Source organism: Toxorhynchites rutilus, chromosome 2 (assembly GCF_029784135.1).
Source record: "Toxorhynchites rutilus septentrionalis strain SRP chromosome 2, ASM2978413v1, whole genome shotgun sequence".
NCBI lineage: Eukaryota > Metazoa > Arthropoda > Insecta > Diptera > Culicidae > Toxorhynchites > Toxorhynchites rutilus.
In genome coordinates, this window is record NC_073745.1 from 109,173,438 (window position 1) to 109,194,864 (window position 21,427).

The window sequence follows — 21,427 nt, forward strand, 5'->3', positions numbered from 1 at the left end:
CCGGAAGCTGCCGTAAGTCTCATCATCCATGAAGAGACAATGAGGCGTCATCAGCATCTGGGTGTACAGTTTCCGGGCCTGTGACTTTCCCATCGTATTTTGCCGTTCGTTACGATTTGGAGCCAATGCTTTCTGTGTGAAAACATCCATTTGGATCCAACGCTACATTCTTTTAATTTCGATTTTTAATATTATTATTTTTTGGGAATGACTCCTGTTATACACGAAGGATTATAGTAATGTATAAATATCAGACTGGCGGGAGACTAGGACTGGGTAGTCTATTTGGAATGGCTTCGGTCACTCCTGATCTATAGCATTGAACAAACTGACACAAAAAATGAGTCGACATTCAGCGACATTTAAATAACACAAAACATGTTATGGAAATGGTACTGATGATTTTAATATTTCAATTTTTACATCTTTTGGGTACAGATTCGTGTTTTTTGAAGATGATTCTGCATGAAAGGGTTGAAGAGGCGCTCAACTGAAGCGACCCTCGTAAAATGAGAAAGTTTCAGGGACATGGATTTTCTTTTATCTTTGTTTATCTTGGTTCGCTAATTGTGAAATTCGGACAAGGCTTGTAGCAGAACTGAAACAGTCCCCTATTTCAGAAATGGAAGTAATTTTATTCGTTTTAATGTTAATTCCTTTTGGGAAAACGATTGTATCGCAGAATTCCCATGAAATTGTTTCTGGGAAGTGTTTGTGGTGTGTGTAGCGGAACTAAATGAAAACACGTTTAGTAAAATTTTTTTTCAAATACAATTCTTTATTGTCTTTTCACAAGTCTAAACAATACGACACTTATTCCGCTCTGTCAGCTGGCCATTTACCTTCCAGTGTAGTACCGAGTGATCATGTTATGAATCGTGTATTTCGGAAAAGAGACATGAATTTAGCCCCGTTGCTTTTGACTCACTCTTTAAAATGGGCATGAAAATGTTTTCTTGATGCCGAAACGACACCACTATGCGTTATAATTTAGGAAATTAGTTCATTGTAAATTAAACAAAACATTACGACATAATGTTTGCAGAATATTTATTTATAATTTTATTCAGAATATTTTTTCTTATATTATGATTAAGTTTTTTCTCTGTATTCCTCATCAAATTTACAACAACTTTATCGAGGACTACTATTTAAACGAACAAGAAATTTTTAGTACATGTTTTTTCAATAAAAAAAGATCACTAGCTTGGGAATGATCCTTTAAGAAAAATAGTCTTCACTTAAGTTGGTAAATTTATAATAAAAGAATGTACCAAGTTTAGAAAAAAAAACTAGGATAAGACTGAGACGTTCATGGACACAAACATACTAAATATCCAATCACCTACCTGTTCGTGAATTTCCTCGTACACGAGGCCTTGCGTTGCGTTGGGATCAACCCGAACGTTCCACATACGCAGCGAATGGGGCCCATCGCGGAACAGCCCCTCGGTTTTCTGTAGCGTCAGATTAACGTTCTCACCGAATGCACTGAATGAAACCTTGTGCTCCTTGATGTTTCGTATGCTCAAATCACTCAACTTGTTGCTATCACTATCACTTGGCATTTGCCTAGCCGGCACCATCTCGGGTAAGATCGGCTCCTCTTCAACACCAGCGGCACCGACTGGTGCCGGTCGTTCCGACGAACTTACAACGATCGGTTCTATCGGTTTCTTTTCGGCGGAAGCTTCAATTTCACTTACTTTTCCACTAAACTTCACTTTGCTCAAATCTTTCTTCACGTGATGGTTGCCTCCCTGTTGGAGGTGGTTGCCACCACTCGCCTTTGAATTTCCTGTCCCTATGCTTCTTTTGTGACGCTGGTGGTTCAACGAGGGTTGGTTCGTGTGATGTGTCAACTGGACCAGCTCGTAGTGCGGAACTGCATCCAGGTGGTCCACGTGAAACACCTCCTGCAGTTGAGCGGCGCTCATCCGACGATGGACCTGTGAACAAAAAAAAAACAATCCATTAGAATATTTACATTGTGGAGCAGAAGTAGAAAAAAATAGTTCAATTGGATGGAGGATTATTTGTTGTGCCATTCATTTCATCACTTGGTCCTCAAACTACTCAACTCAAACAGAAAAAAGACGTGTTACCCGTATACCGTCGGGACGACAAGAAGCTCATTATGTTCGCATATTACCCCGCGGTGTCCAGTGCATGACCCCAAGAAAATGACTATTTTTATTGAACTCTCAATGAAGAAGCGCGAGCCCGAGTCGATCGTGGCTTTTTAAGTTTTGAGCAATATCCGAGTATGAGGAGAGGGAGAGTGTGTTGGTTGATTATTTTACTGGCTCTGTACAAATTATTGCCGGAGACGATTGGGATGATTGATATCTCATCTGGAGATTGCAACACAACAGAAGAAACTCACTGACAGATGCGCCCATTTATGGTTACCCACGTTCAATCACTGGCCGAGTGAACTGAGTAGTTTAATGCCACTTAATTGGCCATCAAACAGAGAATTTCGACGTTTAGCGCACGTTGCGCAAAGTTTGGAGTAATTAGTGAGCGAGGTTCAAGTTTTTTGTACCAAGATAATGTTATGCGATTTGGAAGATCTGCAGCACTGGTGTCAATATTTAAATTGACGTTACCATATACAAGTTTTCTGTATTATTGTAGAATAGGGTTATCCATCTCGTGCTTCAGAATATATGGTCCTTGTGTTTTGGTAGTCGTTAAAGTTTTATGTCATTCAGCTTGTAATTTGTTTAGTTTTACGCTTACCATTTGCAAAATTAGATGGTGAAAGCTAGTCACGCGGAATGGAGCAAGTTTAATTTCGGATTTATTTTGCTTTTTTGCTAACATTTTGAATCTTGTCTTGCTTTTTAAGAAAGAAAAGATAAAAGAACAGCAATTTACCCGCTTGGTGGCATATTTAGAACGAAATCCTGACGTATCCAGAGGACCTAAATTTGTTTATTAGGATTCGATAAATGCACTGTGGGATGTAATTGAGGACTAAAAATGTAGCTCCCGTAGACCGATTGAAACATGACGAAAGGTCTAATTTCGATTGTCCTAATTGAATAGATTTTTTTTTTGTTTCTATTTATTTTTACACGCAACTGTCCGTGACAATGATGATAGACACAAAAAGATTAAGTGAAGTGTAAGTGACGTGAGAGCGTTTGTGACAGTGATGTTCGTGATCAGGCCCAACATCACATCAACACCTTACACCTTACTAATGTGTTTTTTATTATTTAAAAAAAGTAGTTCAAAAGTTATGAATTTAAAGGAATTTTTGGAAAAAAATGTGAAAATATTGATTTTACAGACCACCAAAAACGAAAAAAATTACATCATTGATTTTTGGATATGTTGTGTTAAAAAACCTTCAAACCTTCAAAAAAAAAAATAAATAAAAAATATAGCGCCAAAGTAGTTCAAAGCCATGAAAACAACGAAAAACAAATACAGTGACGTCTCGAATATATCACTGGGCGTTTTTATCACGTCTCGTTCATATCACTCTCGACTTTATCACTGAAAATGTTTCGTTTATATCACGTTTTTCGGAACAGAAGAAATAATATGCAAATTTCAATTTCAAATGAGGATTAAGCAAAAAAAAAGATTTTTAAGTATTCATACCGCCTCCAGTGATCAGCCGTAATCACGCTGCTTACGAAACGTTTTCTTAATTTGGGATTTATGGCGAATATTGCGCATTTCTTTTGAAAGCCTATCGTACTAATTGCATATGCTCAGAATCAACAACTATGGATGATTCTGAGCAGTTTTCTCTTTGATTGTTTGGAATGAGATGAACGATCTGTGCCGTTTCTCAAGTTTGATCCGTGGTATGCTCAAATAAACGCGAGCTTTGACTATTTTTTTGATGATATCCAGTTAGAATGTTATAGGGTGTGACCACTTCCATGTCAAGATTTGCATGACCAGAGCACCAGAAAGTTGGACATCAAAGCTAATATTTCAAAGAAATTAAAAACTGATTGACTACAAAAAAAGACTAAAGCATTCGTACGTAATTTTGGAGCACTTACGTCGTTCCAGTATAGTAGTGCCCTAATTTTAGAAAGAGTTTGGCATTCGGGAGCTCTAAATATTGTTTGTGGCGGAAATTTTTCAACAGATTATCAGGTAATGGATAGTTTTCAACCATGCATATAATCTCGATAATCGCGATTAATCTAGTTTACTCTTCAACATATCAAAACAATACATTAATTCGGAGAAAAAAAGTGTTGCAGAAATCATTACTGACAGAACCAAATAACTTTCATATGGTCGGTGTGAAGTCAGGGGGGACAAGTGGGAAAATGGAAAATTTATTATTATTGAGTGCATTATGTTAAGCATTTCGTAAACTACATATCACATTTGTCAGATTTGAACAATCACGCGTGCAACAGCAACAACGTATCGAAATTGTTTTGAATACTCAACGAAAACCCCTTATAGCATCAAACTTCAAGCTCGCATTTCTCGCATAAAAAAGTCGCATAGTCCGGTCTGACTTAACACCGACCATATCGTGTTCCTTTTTTACTGATACTCTTAAACTTCCATTGATAACAATTGGAAGATCGAATAATCTTCGTTGTTTCAAAGATTTATCACATCCAGTGTACTAACGAGGTTCTGTTGTTGCTAGTTGAACCGGCAACTATTTTATTAATATGATGAATAACTGACCTGCACATTATTGAGGGGATCAAATTTTCTCTGATATTAGATTAATATGAGCTTTTTCTACAAATACAGTATGCAGTATCTATTGCTCAACCAATGAACCAGGGAATGATTCGAATTATCAAACTAATCTACCGAGAAAAATTAGAATCGGGTTGTCTATGAAATTCAGAAACACCGAACAAGGCACTAAAACGTTGTTCTTTTACTATTCGAGTCTTGGCACCATGTTTACATACATACATACATATGACACATCATACATACATACATATCATGAAGATATTGATTTGAAGAAAGATGAAGGAGTAAGTGAATGAATACATATCTAAAAACTGAAAATAACAACTCTAAAATATGTGATCGCACATTCACACAGAATGACAGTAAATAATTCGAGTTATAAGATTGAACACGCAGAACAAATCACTTTTATAGTATATAAACATTTTTAAGAAATATATGAAAAATTGCTATGAGAAAAGCTTTGCAACAATAATCTCGATATGTTATGTTGCATTGTGTAATAATATGTTGTATTACAGCTCATGTGATAAATAATGCAATAAATAAATTTCCATATTTTTTGCACGTCAGAAGAAGATGACATATTGGAGATTAATATCAGATTTTTTCATTTCAAAAAAGAACTGTTTCGAATATATCACGTTCCCATTATATCCCGCGAAATTTTTTTTTGATCGTCATTTAATCGAGACGTTACTGTAAAATCAATAATTACGAAAACAAAATCCAAAGGGCCTGGAAAAAATTTGGAAAAAAAATACTGAAAGTGCATCTTATAACGGTGTATCGAGAAATAATATTCAAAAAAAAATTTCATCAAAAATTTAAGTACTAAAAAAAATCTGAAATATTGAAATGTTTTTTGAGGGATTTAGAAATTTAGTGCTACTCTAATTCGTATTTAAATGTGTTTTTACGCCTTTAATTTGCAATATCTAAAATATGTATTTTTTAATTTTTTCTTATTTTTTTTCATATAAAATAGAAGACATGAAGAAAATTAAAAAAATAGTTTTAAAATATAGATGGTAAAACTATTTTTAACGAACTTTGTACAACATCGAAATTTTATGAATTTTCGAAACTTCGAATTTTTGTATGTTAACAATCATTTTTAGCCATAAATTAAGAATTCTGATGTGATTTAAGATAAAAAAAAGCTCTTCATCAATCTCCTTCTAAATGCAGCCATTCTCGAGATATTTGAAAGAAAAAAAAGCATTTCTAATTTATTGTCTTTTTCAATTTTTTCTAATTGATATATGTATTTTTTAATCTTTTTTGATTTTTTCATATAAAATAAAAGTCATGTAGAAAATTTAAAAAATTAGTCCAAGAAGGTAAAATAATTTTTGACGAACTTTATGGAACATCGAATTTTTATGAATTTCCGAAACTTCGAATTTTTATATACTAATGTGATTTGAAACAAAAAAGCTTTTTATCAATCTTCTTCTGAATGCAACCATTCTCGTGATATTTGAAAAAAAAAATCTAATTTATTGTCTTTTTTACTAGCTAATTTATTGACTTTTAAACTAGCTGACCCGGCAAACTTCGTCCCGCCCAAAATTTGTTTTTTGTTATCAATACCCTCAAACATCCACGTTTTCTTACTATGAGTATGTTCATGGGTCCAATCGCAGAACTGTTCATTGATTGATCTTCTAATCGACCCCGTTGAATTTACCTTTTACTATAAAATTCCTAGTATTTATAACAAAACTCATCATTATAATATCAGATTATTTCCAGACACAATTCTCGTTAAAGATTTTTCAACCACTTGCAAATAACATGTTTCTCCGTTACATGGAATAAATGTTTTATACAGAAATTCGTACAGCCCTAAATCGTTAAATTCCTTCCTCGAGTTCTGCTTTTATAAACACATCCGGCGATCCTTTTTTTTTGGTATAGATAGAAGAAGGAGTGCGTTTCATCACATCAAAATCCATTTCCAGTTTCGAACAAAGAGCGCAAACATCAAATGGACTAACAGCCCTTATCAATATGTAATTGTAGAACATATGGGAATTTACTTTTCCGAATTTTCCTTTTCTCGTTCAGAGTTTTCCGAAAAATTTCAATTGTCATGTTTGGTTGGAATATTTTTAGTTGAAATATGTGTAATATTTTTTATGGGACCCCCGCTCCATTCCAGAGGAGGGAGGGGTGTCATACCATTATAGAAACATTTCTCATACCCAAAAACCCTCATATCCCGAATTGTGCTTGATTAGATCTCGAGTTATGCAGAAGTTTGTGTTTCGTTTGAATGGCAGCCCCCCTTAGAGAGGGGGGAGGAGTGTATACACCATAGAAATGCTTCGTGCTCTGTAAAATCGTCACATGCCAATGTTGGCTCCATTTGCTTGATTAGTTTTCTAGTTATGGAGAAATTTGTGTTTCATTTGTATGACAGCCCACCCTTAGAGAGCGGGAGGAGCGTCTAACCATCATAGAAACATTTATTGCACTCTAAAACCTCAATATGCTCAATTTGGTTTCATTTGCTTGATTAATTATCGAGTAATACAGAAATTTGTGTTTCATTTGTATAGAATTTGTTCAGCCCCCCCTAGAGAGGGGGAGGAGTATCTAACCACCGTAAAAACACTTATTGCACCCTAAAACCTCCACATGCCAAATTTGGTTTCAGTTGCTTGATTAATTCTCGAGTAATGCAGAAGTTTGTATTTCATTTGTATGGCAGCCGTCCCTTAGAGAGGGGGGGGGGTTGCAGAGTCTAACCACCATAGAATCATTTATTGCACCCTAAAACCTCCATATGCCAAATTTCGTTTCATTTGCTTGATTATTTCCCAAGTAATGTAGAAATTGGTGTTTCATTTGTATGGCAGCCACACCACCCCCCCCCTCCCCCCTATAAAGGGGGGATAAATCTCTAACTATCACGAAAACCTTCCCCGGCCCCAAAAACCCCTACTTACCAATTTTCATGTTGATCGGTTCATTAGTTTCCGAGTCCATAAGAATCAGACAGGCAGATAGACAGAAATCCTTTTATATATATTTAGATAGGCTCTTTTAATATATTTGCTGTGTTATATCGCCATGTTTATAAAGTTTTATTAAGTTGCTTATAATTTTCAATAACTTTTTCAAATACATCGTTATGATAAATCTATATGTTTAGGAGTTACGTTGAAAAACATTACGTAACGTAACTCCTAAACATATACCCATAATTCAATTTTAAATTTTAAATCACATCAGAATTCATAATTTGTGGCTGAAAATACATAAATTCGAAGTTTCCAAAATTCATAAAAATTCGATGTTCCACAAAGTTTGTCAAGAATAGTTTTACCATCGTGTACCCATTTTTTTTTATTGAAAAAAAGTGTAATTAGACATTGCAAATAAAAGTTTTTTTTGTTAATTAAAAAAAGAGTACTATTTTTTTCTCAGTGTATTTTTTCACGTTTTAACATCAATTCTCTATTACTCTTTCTAAGACACCATTTCGATACGACTCATAGTTTTTGAGTGATAAATTATAAAAGATTTCTCTTACCAAAATCGATACGCCTCTTTCAAAAATTACACTTGAGTCAAAAAATTCCCGAATGCTGTGGAAAACTCAAATACAAAAATACAAGTTTTAGAAATCGGTATTTTTAGTTCGGTTGCATTTGGAATTGCATTATAGTTTTCGTTGAATGAACACTGTATTTGCATTTCGAGCAAGCGACTCACGCGCAACTGATTCGTGGAATATTAGGGTAATGCCGTTCTGTTACGATTTTCGGATTAAATAGCCTTGTGTAGACTGTACACTTCGCAGTTGCTCTCCGTCATTGACCTGAACCACCGAAATTGCACAATGAACACACTGAATGACGCTTGGAAGTAACAAGCCATTCTCATTACGGAAGAGTCGGTTATTCGAACTTTAAATATTCACACGTCCTCACAGTCACCAGAGATAGGGAAGAAATGTTAGTATGATATTCGCGGTCAGAAAGGTTACGATCCCATGATGATAGGATAGTTGCTAGTGGGAAACAAGTTAGAACCTGGAAAATTAAAAAAAAGGACCTAACCGGACTATAGATTTACGTCACAAGGAAATTTGAAAAAAAAACACAAAGTAACACTCTCTAAGCATGAAAAAGTTTATGTTAAACTAAATATCGAAAATATCGTAGATAGATATCCTGGCTAAATTTTTACCCACAATGAACAAATAACTATTTATTTGATATCATGTAAATAAGCAAAATAAGGTATACATTTGAATTTCTGTTGAAATTTCGTTAATCTAACATGCAAAGAGCAATCAACAAGAACAATCGAGTTTATAGTGATAACTGTAAAAAACACGATTGCTATACTATCAAAAACTATTTCAAGTTGGTTGAAATAAAAGGATACAATACAACAAAATGTTTTCCAGTGATTGAACGACTGTTGTCGACACGGAACATTAGTCTAAAAATACAATCCATGATCACACATAGAAATGCACAGAATAAATATATGCAAAACAGGGATGCCTTTAATTTTCGTCAATTTGAAGAATTTATGGACTGAACAATCATGCCCCGTGTCCATTTTAAATTTAGCATAATAGACAAAAATGGAAACTAGAGATGAGGATTAAATAATTTAAACATGACTAAAAAATAGATAAATTTATCAAGGATTTCGTTTTGCTGAGTTCTGACAAAGGAAAAGTCATCTGCTGTCTAATATGTTAATTTGTATTTCAAATTTGAGAACAAAAAATTTTTCGCAGAAAAATTCGAATATATCAGACAAAGCTGATTCTACTAAATTCAATCAGCAATCAAGCATGGACAACTTTGTTGCAAACACGTGTTATCCAGCTTCATCAATTTGCAAATCGCCCGACCGGTAATAAATTTCAGTCTGTCCACATGTTACAACGAAACGTTTTTTCTCACAACAATTGCAGTTTGAACGACACGATCGACATTTTAAGTTGATGTTTAGAAAGAACCGTTCACTAGCACTGTGTGTACAGACACCCTATAGTCGTGCCAATCGCAGCCATTATTTATCCTGTCACCTGGCGACTCTTCTGCCTCACGGTAATTAAGTTCTCTCATTTCGTGGAACCAGACAACGATTAGCTGTCCATATTGTTCGCCTGTGGTTGGGGAATAAATTGATTTTTTCATCACGTACTACAATGACCAAAGCTGTGGCTTGTTTTGACTAAATTAATGATGGTCCCTTGAACACAAGGGGGCTGCTGCTTAACTAGTTGTTTATGTGACAAAACTCGTGGGAACATCGAAACAAGTTGGGTAATTAATCACCGATGGTGGCAGAAATGATCGTGTAGGGTTTCGTTCGAAACATAAATAACACCGGTAGTCACGCTAAATTGATCAACGTCGGTTTAATTCTAGATAAGTTCTGTATTGTAAGATGAAACATTACGGAGATTTTGAACGCTCGTGTGAACGTTCCATAAATTACCCTTCACGTAGTGATCCAATTTTGCTCAACGGCAAGGTCGAATTGAAAGTTGTTCTTACGTAACTTATCGATACCAACCGAATCCGCGGAGAAAAAATGCCTCTAGTCGATTTGTTACGGCGCTGACGAAGTTTTTCCAATTAGGGGGAATAAGGGAATGCGAAGCAATCATCGAACCACCCGTCGCCACCTGTTCATGGAACAGTGATTTAATCAGTATAGACAATCGTTTTCATTTCAGTTTCTGTTTCGCCTGACTGGAGACAGACTATCGGACACAAACATTTCATTTGTTTGCTTGCCAAACCGTAGAATAACCCAACGAAACTGACCCCGTTGAGGAGACTGCCCCGGGCGGGCAATGTCGGGTACGATCATTCGCATATGTGTCCCGCGTGGATCCATTCGTCCGCCGGTTCGCTCAACCGTGCAATTTGTTTTTCTGTGTGGAATTACCGCTCGAACGTCCCACGTGCGTGATAAGCTGTGCTTCATGCATTAAAATTGATCTCAACAACCGCTACCGACCGGACCCTTTCAGTTTAATCATGAGCAGCTGGAACCTTTCGATGCACCCGCGGGTAGGATACAATCAGTGTGATAAAATACGGTGGAAACCCGCAAATGGTCGCCTAGCTGCAACCCATTATCTGTTGTTTACTTGCCAAATGAATGTGCACGAGGTTGGCTAAAATAAACACTTGTTTTCTGTCTTTCTCTATCCGAAGACTGGTTGTCACACAACAAACCGTTTCATTGTCTCCACTAACTAATGAAACACAAGCGAACCCGACTGATACGGTATGACAAACATGCCAGCCGATGAGGCACCCAGCTTTGCACTTGAACCAAAAATTATGTAACTTTTTTTGTTGCTTGTTTAGGGTTGAATCGTTCGTTCCGCCCAAGTAGCGCTTGTAATTTGAGGTTGTATTCAATGGCGGTGATTACAATGTGAACGTTTCGTTTCGTGCTTTCGGAATATGAACAAACTAAGGATAAGCCGTGTTTTAGGGTAGATCTATTCAGTGCAATGCATACTGTTTTATTTCAAAGCATCTCTTCAAGGGAACTCTCAGACACCCTGAAAAATATAATTGTGTTGATATTTATTCATGACTCCATCCGCTATAACATCTTTTTTATTGAACGCTCTTATTTAGGTTCACTCGTTTGTACAGTGGTAGACATTCGTTTAGCCGCACCTTATTTTTCCTCAATATTTTTAAAAATAAGACATTTCTTTGTACAGTTTTGCTCATAAAAAACGATTATTGTTTATTTTCATCGAATTCATTCTAAAAAAAAAAGTAAAATTCAATTTTGTTTTCTAAGTAATTTAAATATGTGGAATCAGGGTGGACATTCGTTTAGCCGCATCCTAAAATTTCGATAAAAGAAAAACTTCGACGGCAAATTTCGAGTCCAATCGGTAGCTAATATTTAGTATGTCCACCTCCATTTCGGATCACTTTGAAAACTCGATTTGGCATCGAGTCAGACAGCTTTTAAAGTGTTGCCATATTGATTATAGCCCAACATTCCTGAATTACTGCTTTGAGACTGGAAATGTTGTCAAATTGTCATCCGTTTGCATAGACCATCTCGGCCAAGATTCTCCATAGGTTCTCTATGGGATTACAATCGACTGCCAGCAGGTCATTCAAGAAGCGGAATGTCCTTCTCGACAAACCATGCCTTCGATTGCTTGGAAACGTGGATCTATGCATAATCCTGCTGAAAAAACCGACATCCTCGGTAGCGTTATTCTCAATATGGCCAATCAAAACGTCCTCCAGTAATTGAAGATACTTTTCGGAGTTCATGCGGATGAAAATGAAACAAATGAGAAGCTTGCTGTGATAGGAAACGGCTCCCCACACTGTCGAACTTCCGCCCCCAAAGTTTCGCTTCGATCTCACGACATGCCGTTGACTTAAATTGTACCAATAGCAACTGTAACAGTCCGGACCATCCAAATTGAACTTTTTTCGCCGGAAAATACAACATTTCTCCATTCTAGTTTCCATTCCATGTATTGCCGGGCGAAAATGAGATGGTTCTGCTTATGGGTGGCGGTCAGTTTCGGCTTGAAGTTTCTTCCACATGATGTTTGGTGACTCATTCAAGATGCGCGCAATATGCCCCTTCGTTACTGGAACAACCGATTCTGCCTTAATGTATGAGCAGGACATCGTTTCCTGGTTGCTTCGTATCTTATTCGAACTTTAAGACGCAAAGTAACTTTGGTGTTCCCATTTGTTGGTCGTTATATACCATATTTCTGGTACTATTTGAAGAAATTCCGTACCACTTTCTCAGATGGACCAATTTTTGTTACGATCGAGCGATTAGAAAACTTTTGTTCACTGAATATCTTTATTATTTTCCGCCCGTCTTCCGTCAATAGAATACCTTTTGTCATTCCTTTTAATTCTACGTAAATCACTAATCTGACCAACTTCTTACGTTGCACATCTAATATTTATCTTGTAAATTGAACATTCCCAAGTATTTTTTCAAAAAACACAGATGAAGGCTTGGTGATTATGCGAAAACTCGATTTTTATGCCCTGCGGCTAAACGTATGTTTCGGGAAAAACGACGTTTGAATGTTTATATCCACCGATGCCGCCTTGTGTGTGTGTGTGTGTGTGTGTGTGTGTGATTGTGACGCACGTCGTTTCAATAAAAGTGACTTAAATACTATCACTACAGCAAATAAGTATCCCGATAAAAAGAACATTCCTAATTGTTTTGTAAGTGTTTCAAGTTTTTTTTTCAAGTGCGGCTAAACGAATGTCTATCACTGTATGTATGTGGGCAGAGATGCCAACCTTCCTGATTTTTCAGGATTTCCCAGAATTTTTAGCACGCTTTCTCATATGCTGACGAACACTCATTTTATCCTGATTTTTCCTGATTTTTGTACTCTTTACATTATTTGTAATAAATATGAATATACCTATAACCGTACTAAATATCATAAAAATTAGGAAAAATTCAACAAGTCTTCCACTGCTGATAGGCTTTCCTCATTTGTTGAGATTAATCTCCAAAGAAATCCAAAGCATTGATGATTTTTTTTTTTTCCCAAAATATATTTTTTATTAAGGGGGTATTCTAGTGTAGAGACACGAATTTCGGACGTTTTTTCGAACTCCTTAAAAATAAAACAAAGAATATTTTTACTATCCATTATATCATTATTCCTTCATCTATCTTTCAACAATAAAACAAAAATAGGACGGAAAAAAAATATTCATAATTAGAATAGTTACATGCTGGTGAAGTGAGGGTGTTCAAAAAAAAGTTGTGCCATGGCGTACACGATTCCAGTCCTTCTGGTTATCTGAAACAAAAAAATCGAACAGATTCTGAATCAGTAAAGATGTCGCTATGGCATGAACCTCGGACAAGTCAAAAACATGGGTTTTAACAAAATGGCGGCCGTTTGAAAACAAAAATGCTGTTTAAAACGTTTTTTTTTTGCGTTTACCGATTTTTTAAAAATAGTAAAATTAAAAAGTTATAATTTTTTATTGGTTCATGCGATAGAGAGATGTATGCAGATTATTTTCATATAAATTTGACATAAATCGGTTCAGTAGAACTTGAGATATCGTGTACGCCAGTTAGAAAAAAACTAGTTCCGAGAGAAACGCGTTTGAAGTTCATTGTGATGGCCGTAACAGGTTAGATACCACGTCACTAAGATGGCTCTAACTAGGTAAATAATAGGATTTTCGATAAGTCCTTTCTAGAGTATATTCTTGAATGCCTAAACTACAGAAATATGGTAAAAAAAATTTCGATTTTTTCAGATTTCTAGACTAGAATACCCCCTTAAGGCACATGTGGCGTTAGCCTGACGGGGCCGGGAGTCCAATATTTTGACATATTTTGTCTTACAACTATGTTAGAAATATGTAACCGATTACTCGCGGTTGGCTCGAGGTTAGTATTACAAGTGTTCTCATAATTGGTATGTTGCAGTCTTCGATGCTCTATACGTGTGCCCGACACGGGCTACTTCCTATTGGGATGCAGCTGACCATTAATCAGCAACGCTCCCTAGTCTGTACCCCATATCTAGCGTGGTGCGTCTTTCTCGACTCGAGGAATCCAGGATAGAATGGTCACTAGCCGGCGCAATCATCAGTTCGTGTAGAGTTGTCATGAGCGGTACAACCTTTGGCTCTTGTTGAATGATCAGTGGACTGCACAACCTTTGGCCCGTGCATCTGTAAAGAGTGTGTGTATGTATTGCTGCGACTAAGTAAAAGTTTATCGATCGCTAGGAGGGATATGAAACGGGGACACAACGAAGGAAACATCATTAAACGTTGACATCGGCGTTTCTGAGGAACAGGTATAGATGAAGCAGAAGATCAGGATCCCGGCTACCTAAGATATCCCGGACGGGGATATCCGATTGTCTGCCTTTTGCTCTCAGTGCTCTAGAGAGCTGAGAGCGAGCAGCATGGAACCGGATACACGACCAGACAACATGCTCGATGTCGTGGTAGCCATCGCCACAATCACAAAGATTGTTTGCTGCGAGCCCAATGCGATAGAGATGCGCGTTTAGGTTGTAGTGATTGGACATAAGCCGAGATATCACGCGAATGAAATCACGACCTACATTCAATCCCTTAAACCATGCACTCGTCGAGACCTTAGGGATAATCGTGTGTAACCAACGACCGAACTCATCTTCACTCCACATGCGCTGCCAACTAACGAGTGTGTCCTGACGAGGAATGTGAAAAAATTTATTATAGGCAATTTGCCTTTCAAAAAGTGTGCCTTCTGAAGCGCCCACCTTAGCTAGCGAGTCCGCTTTCTCATTCCCCGGAATCGAGCAATGAGAGGGAACCCATGCTATAGTAATCTTGAATAATTTTTCGACCAAAACACTCAATAGATGTCTTATTCTTGTTAGGAAATAAGATGAGCGTTTATCAACTTTCATTGAGCGGATTGCCTCTATTGAGCTGAGACTGTCTGAAAAAATAAAATAATGGTCGATGGGCAGTGTTTCAATGATCCCTAGAGCATAGTATATCGCACCCATTTCTGCGACATACACGGAACAAGGATCCCATTTTTGTCACTGATTCCGAACAGCAAAATGCAAAAATTAAAAAATTATAACTCTTGAACTACTGGACCGATTCATATAATCGATATATCAAATTAAAGTCAATTAGCTAGCCTTTTCTTGGAAAAAATATTATGCGCGCAAAAAAAATGAATTTTGCTTTTGTAATTATTGATTGTATTTGTTTCTTTTAGTTTACATGGTTTCGGGACCAAGGGCGCTATATCGGCATCGATACCTGTAAATGATGTTAAAATGAAGTCTATAACCCAAAGAATGTCAGGGTTTTGAAAATTAAATTATGTATAACATTAATGTTCAGTAAATTCACATTTAAAAATGAAGTGTTCGCAATTCGAATCAAGCGTAGCAACTTGATTCATATTCCGAACACTAATTCTAATGGAGATTTCTGCATAAAATTTCATTTTGTCATCCATTTATTGTAGATTCTTACCATTTCTAGCACTTAACATGAAAACAACAAACAAAATAGTTGAGAAAACTACAAAAACTGAAAAATTGAGGATGCTTGTTCTTTACAGAATTCGCTAACGCAAACAATTCATCATTGGTTTCGACTGTCACTTTTTTGCAAATGCTTAATATTATAAATTATAGGCTGTATCGATACCTGTAAATGATGTCAAAATGAAGCCTGTACCTCAAAGAATGTCTGTGTTTTCATCATTCAATTTTTCATAACATAAAAGTTCAGTAAATTTACATTCAAAAATGAATTGTTCGGAATTTGAGACTGTTCGGAATATGAGACAAAACGGCATTTGCCTCTTTGTTGGTCGTTTTTTTTTAAATTTTTGAAGATAGAAATCAAATGGTGCTAGATCAGAGAAGACAAGTAGTTTATTTAAAAATATTTTAGTAACAAAATTAGTAATTCCTGAAAATCCCACGAAGTTTTCGAAAAATCATTTCTTTTAATCATTTAAAATTTGGATTTAAAAAAAATAGAAGGTTGGTGTTCAACACAAATTTCTACATTACTCGGGAAGTAATTAAGCAAACGAAACGAAATTTGGCATATGGAGGTATTAGGGTGCAATAAATGATTCTATGATGGTAAGACTCTCCACACCCCTTACTAAGGGAAGGCTGCCATACAAATGAAACCAAATTTGGCATGTGGGGGTTTAGGGTGCAATAAATGTGTTTACGGTGGTCAGATACTCCTCTCCCCTCTAATTGGGGGGGGGGACAGCCATACAAATGAAACATACATTTCTGCATAATTCAAGGACTAATCAAGCAAACTGAACCAAATTTGGCATGTGGAGGATGGAGCATGTGGAGAAACATTTCTAAAGTGGTTCACCACTCCTCCCACCTTTCTGAAGGGGAGGGAATGTTTCTACGATGGTATGACACCCCTCCCTCCTCTGAAATGGAGAGGGGGTCCCATAAAAATATTACACGTATTTCAACCAAAAATATTCCAACCAAACATGACAATTGAAAATTTTCGGAAAACTCTGAAGGAAAAAGGGAAAATTCAGAAAATTAAATTCCCATATGTTCTACAATGACATAGTGCTGTTGGTCCATTTCATGGTTGCGATAGCGAAATTTATCTTTGTTCGAAACTGGAAATGGATTTTAATGTGGTGAAACGCACTCCTATACCTTCTTCTATCCATACCAATAAAAAAGTATCGCCGAATATGTTGATAAGAGCAGAACTCGAGGAAGGAATTGTTTGATTTAGGGCTGTCTTTATTCTATCATATTTTCTGTATAAAACGTTTATTCCATGTAACGGGGAAACATGTTATTTGCAAGTGGTTGAAAAATCTTGAACGAGAATTGTGTTCGAAAATAATCTGATATTATAATGATGAGTTTTGTTGGAAATACTAGGAATTTTATAGTAAAAGGTAAATTCAACGGGGTCGATTATAAGATCAATCAATGAACAGTTCTGCGATTTGACCCATGAGCTTGCTCATAGTAAGAAAACGTGAATGTTTGAAGGTATTGATAACAAAAAACAAATTTTGGGCGGTACGAAGTTTGCCGGGTCAGCTAGTTGGCATATAAAAATGTAAAAATGTATTATTTCAATTGTTACAATCAGTGTAGCTTCGATCTATCGGCAATGACGAATTTGTCAAGCTGCTTCATTGAGCAGTCCGTGTCAGGGAAACGCATTCCGGTGTTCATGGCTTGAATGCATCGACTGATCACAACTGATATAAAATATTAATTAAATAGGTACCATAATTTATACGTTCTTGAGATTTCAATAGTTTGCGTTCGAAGCAGTTTTTTTTTATCTATTGAAACAAGTTTATAGAAAGAAGATAACGCTTAAAACCTTGCACCCCAAGCGTGACGCTTTTATTTTATACCTTTTATACACTCTAGTACAAAAAAGAAACACGTGATTCTAGTCAAAAAAATCATTTTGCTCGAATTGAAATGAACACGGTCTGGAATAGAATAATTATTAGAATTCATAGTCATTCATGAACAAATTGCATAATTTTATTTGAAAACTTTTCATATGTAATATTTGAGACGTAAAACATATAAATTCCGGTTATCCGGATGAATTAAATTCTTACTTGAGAGACCTGTGAAATTGTGATCTGCTATCTCTCAAAAAAAAAAAAAACTTCAGAGGTTGTTTCCTTCATAGACTGAAAGATTAAGATAGATTATAGATGACCGAGATTGAGGAGTTATTTTCGCATATAATTTGTAGTGGAATGGTTTCATAACTTTTCAAATCAATAAGTTCTACGGCGTCATTAAATGTTTAAATTTAGTATCTAGACGTTGTGTAACATCATCGACTTTCCCAAAAAGGTTTCACGGAGATTTCACTCACGCCAATACTTCGATATCCATTAGATCATTTGCAAAGCAGCATGTAATTCAACTACGATGATCGGTGATAAACCCGAGCCATTCAGGAGTCAGTCGATCGATCCATAAAAACAAGCCCTATAATTTGCACTGCGATCGAATCTCCAATTGTTAAAACAATTCACTATATCTCGATCGGTGTTTCGAATCACAAGAGACTCAGTGGACAACACTTCCCTCGGATTATTCTCATAAAATTCAAACAACGATAGTGACAGCGAACCGAGCTGCACTGGAACACCGTAATTTAATTTGATCTTTACGAGCCGCTTTGCGGTGCAAAGGTAACGCGCTTAGTCCCCAATCGAGAGAGACCAAATCGAGCCATCTACTAGTGTCAAGATCAGGTTCAAAATTAGCGAGTATGTTTCCAAGCGATAAATTTGCTCGCGGCGTTGCATCGATCGATCGATTGATCGATATCCGATCGCCCCGTTCTGGTGTCCCTGTTCTCGACCACCCCCCTCCTCGTAAGGGGAAAGGCCAGACGGGTCGTCTGTACTAACATTTCATTCTTAGGTGCTCATGTTCGACTCGCGTCGGTGGTGATTTGTATTCTAATCTGGGGTGTGCTCCGTCCGAATCAAAGTTCGAATCTAATCGCACAGCTGACGCGAGAGATATGTTGGTAACATGACCCACTGTACACCCGCGGGGGGGCTTACGACGATGCTTTGAAATCCTACCCCACAAACCGTCAACTGTGCGTGTGTTCAACAGTGATTGGCTACAAAATTCCGTTTCGCGCTACCAAACGCAGCCTTGTCGAAGGATATCCGCCAGAAGCTGTAGAAGGTAATGTTACAGTGTGTGGTTTGGTAGAACAGGTTCGTAGACATGGGGAAGGATAGCTGGTGCCATGGAAGGTGTGGTACCACGCACCGGGGCCTAGGTCTAGGTTAAACCGCCGAAGCTGCGATCACAACGAATCGGAACGGGTTTTTGGAGATCGCGTCGAAAAGTGTCACCTCGAAATCGAACATGCGCTTATTTGATGCGATGCGATGCGATGAGACCCGAAACAACAAACGCGTGGGTGCGCACCACATCCCAGCGGTAAATTAGTTGGGAAGATAAAAACACCTGCGAAGAGCAATAAAACTGCAATAAAGTTGCCTTTCAATTTTGCAGTTCGTCGGTGAGTAAGTTCGGTCCGGGATGTCGCCAATAAGCTGAATTTGTCAAGTTCATTCGTCCAGCGGACCAAGCAGCGGGAGGGCCTGCGTACATACAAGGTTCAGAAGGCTCCTAACCGCGACGAAAGGCAAAACATGGTGGGGTAGACGCGAGCCCGTAAGCTGTACACCGAAATGCTGACGAAGCCGCATTGCCTGGTAATGGACGACGAAACCTACGTCAAAGCGGACTTTCGTCAGCTGCCGGGTCTGTTGTTCTTCTCCGCAGAGGACAAATTCAGCGTTCCGGAGGAGATTCGCAAGCAGAAACTATCCAAGATTGCCAAAAAGTACATGGTGTGGCAAGCGATCTGCTCTTGCGGAAAGCGGAGCGCCCCCTTCGTGATGACCGGCACGGTAAACGGGCAGGTTTACCTTAAGGAGTGCCTACAGAAGCGCTTACTACCACTATTGAAGCAGCACGAGGGTCCGACCATCTTCTGGCCGGATCTCACTTCGTGCCACTATTCAAAGGACGTGTTGGAGTGGTACGAAGCCAACGGGGTCACCTTCGTGCCAAAGGAAATGAACCCGCCCAACGCGCCGGAGCTTCGCCCAATAGAGAAATATTGGGCGATTATGAAGCAGGCCCTCCGGAAGAACCCAAAAGTTGTCAAATCGGAGGCGGACTTCAAGAGAAAATGGAATTCTGTTCAAAAAAAAACTACAACCTGACGTTGTACAGAACCTTATGGACGGGTTAAAGAGGAAGGTGCGAGCATACGGGTTTGGGCTCGAAGTATGAATAAATAGAAAATGCCAAAAGTTGTTTAATAGTTTTTATTTTACTGTCTAAAATTTTCAAAAGGATCGGTCTACTGGGCGAATTTCTACAGCGTTTTTTCCGTGATGCAATTTGATGTGACACACCCTTTAAACCGACAATCGAGGATATTAAAATGATGACCAAACTGAAAAAAAATAAGTTTAAAACGGAAGGTTTCGAAATAGTGTAAACCGGTCAGTTAAATTAGAATTCTTTTAATTCAGAACTCGCTAATCGGCGATTTCTTCAATCTAATCTGGTAGAATGAAACTAGATTTACGTAAATTGACATTCTTAAATTTATTCCGTTGCAAAATCATTAATTCTATTAGTATTATATAAAGGAGGAATGCGAGGTAGAGAAATCGTTCTGAGTGGGAAAATTTGTTACTTAACCAAATTCCAATACTTCCATTCGAAAACTGACATTTTTTATTAAACAATGCCCTCACATTATCCTGTGCATAAATTTTAGAAACATTCCAAAAATAATTTTTGCAAACTTAGTTTTTAGGGGTTTTCGTAATTTCCCCTAAAAAGCATCACAAACTTTATGGTTTTGATAAACCTAAATAAAACTCTCTTACTGCTCTACGATTCGTTCTTGGACACTAAACTTCTCTAGTATTTATACATTTCTTATTTTCAAGTACCGTCGATGGGGGTGAAATTGGGTAAAAAATGGAGAAAGTTACTATTAGTAATATCTTGACAAATATTGCGAATATTTTTGAAAGCTGTGAACCGTTTAATAGCACACATATTTCCACAACTTCCAATGCATAATACTTAACTGTAGTACAAATAGTTATTATTTAATAATTCATCAATGTTTGATATGTAACTAGCCATCAAATAACACCTCAGAAAAAATCTCATGCCCAGCATTATACAGAACTACTGAAATTGTAAATATTTGATAGAATGATTCTTTAAAGTCTTGCCAGATGAGTCATTACTGATGTTGAACATCGATTTTTTTTTATTCCATTCTAATTTCAATATTTTCGAAATAATCTCTTATTCAAACTGAGAGGGGGTGAGAATGGGTCAGGCACAAAATTGAATTCCATGCCAAACCGATATAGTGATTGTCAGTTTTTCATGAAAATTGATAGTTTTATTGCTCATTGTAAAATATTAGACCCAATTTTTAATTTTTTTCATCAGGGTGGCCATTTCTATTTTATGGTGGTCCGAAAAATGCCAACAACTTTTTCCAAAAATGACCTTTTTCAATAATTCATAACTTTTGAACTACTGAACCGATTCAGATTAAAGCTAATGAGTTAGTTTTGTTTGGAAAACATGAAA

At 37.0% G+C, this 21,427-nt stretch overlaps 1 protein-coding gene across 3 annotated transcripts in view; it reads right to left on the reverse strand.

Annotated features, from left to right (window-relative positions):
- The window catches only part of LOC129764825 (A disintegrin and metalloproteinase with thrombospondin motifs like), a 336,932-nt gene that overhangs the window by 220,161 nt on the left and 95,344 nt on the right, over positions 1–21,427 (reverse strand). For all 3 annotated transcript variants that reach the window (XM_055764327.1, XM_055764325.1, XM_055764328.1), the window contains one exon: positions 1,350–1,949. In XM_055764327.1, the coding sequence (XP_055620302.1) occupies positions 1,350–1,949 (600 nt within the window). The remainder of the gene's footprint in view (positions 1–1,349; positions 1,950–21,427) is intronic.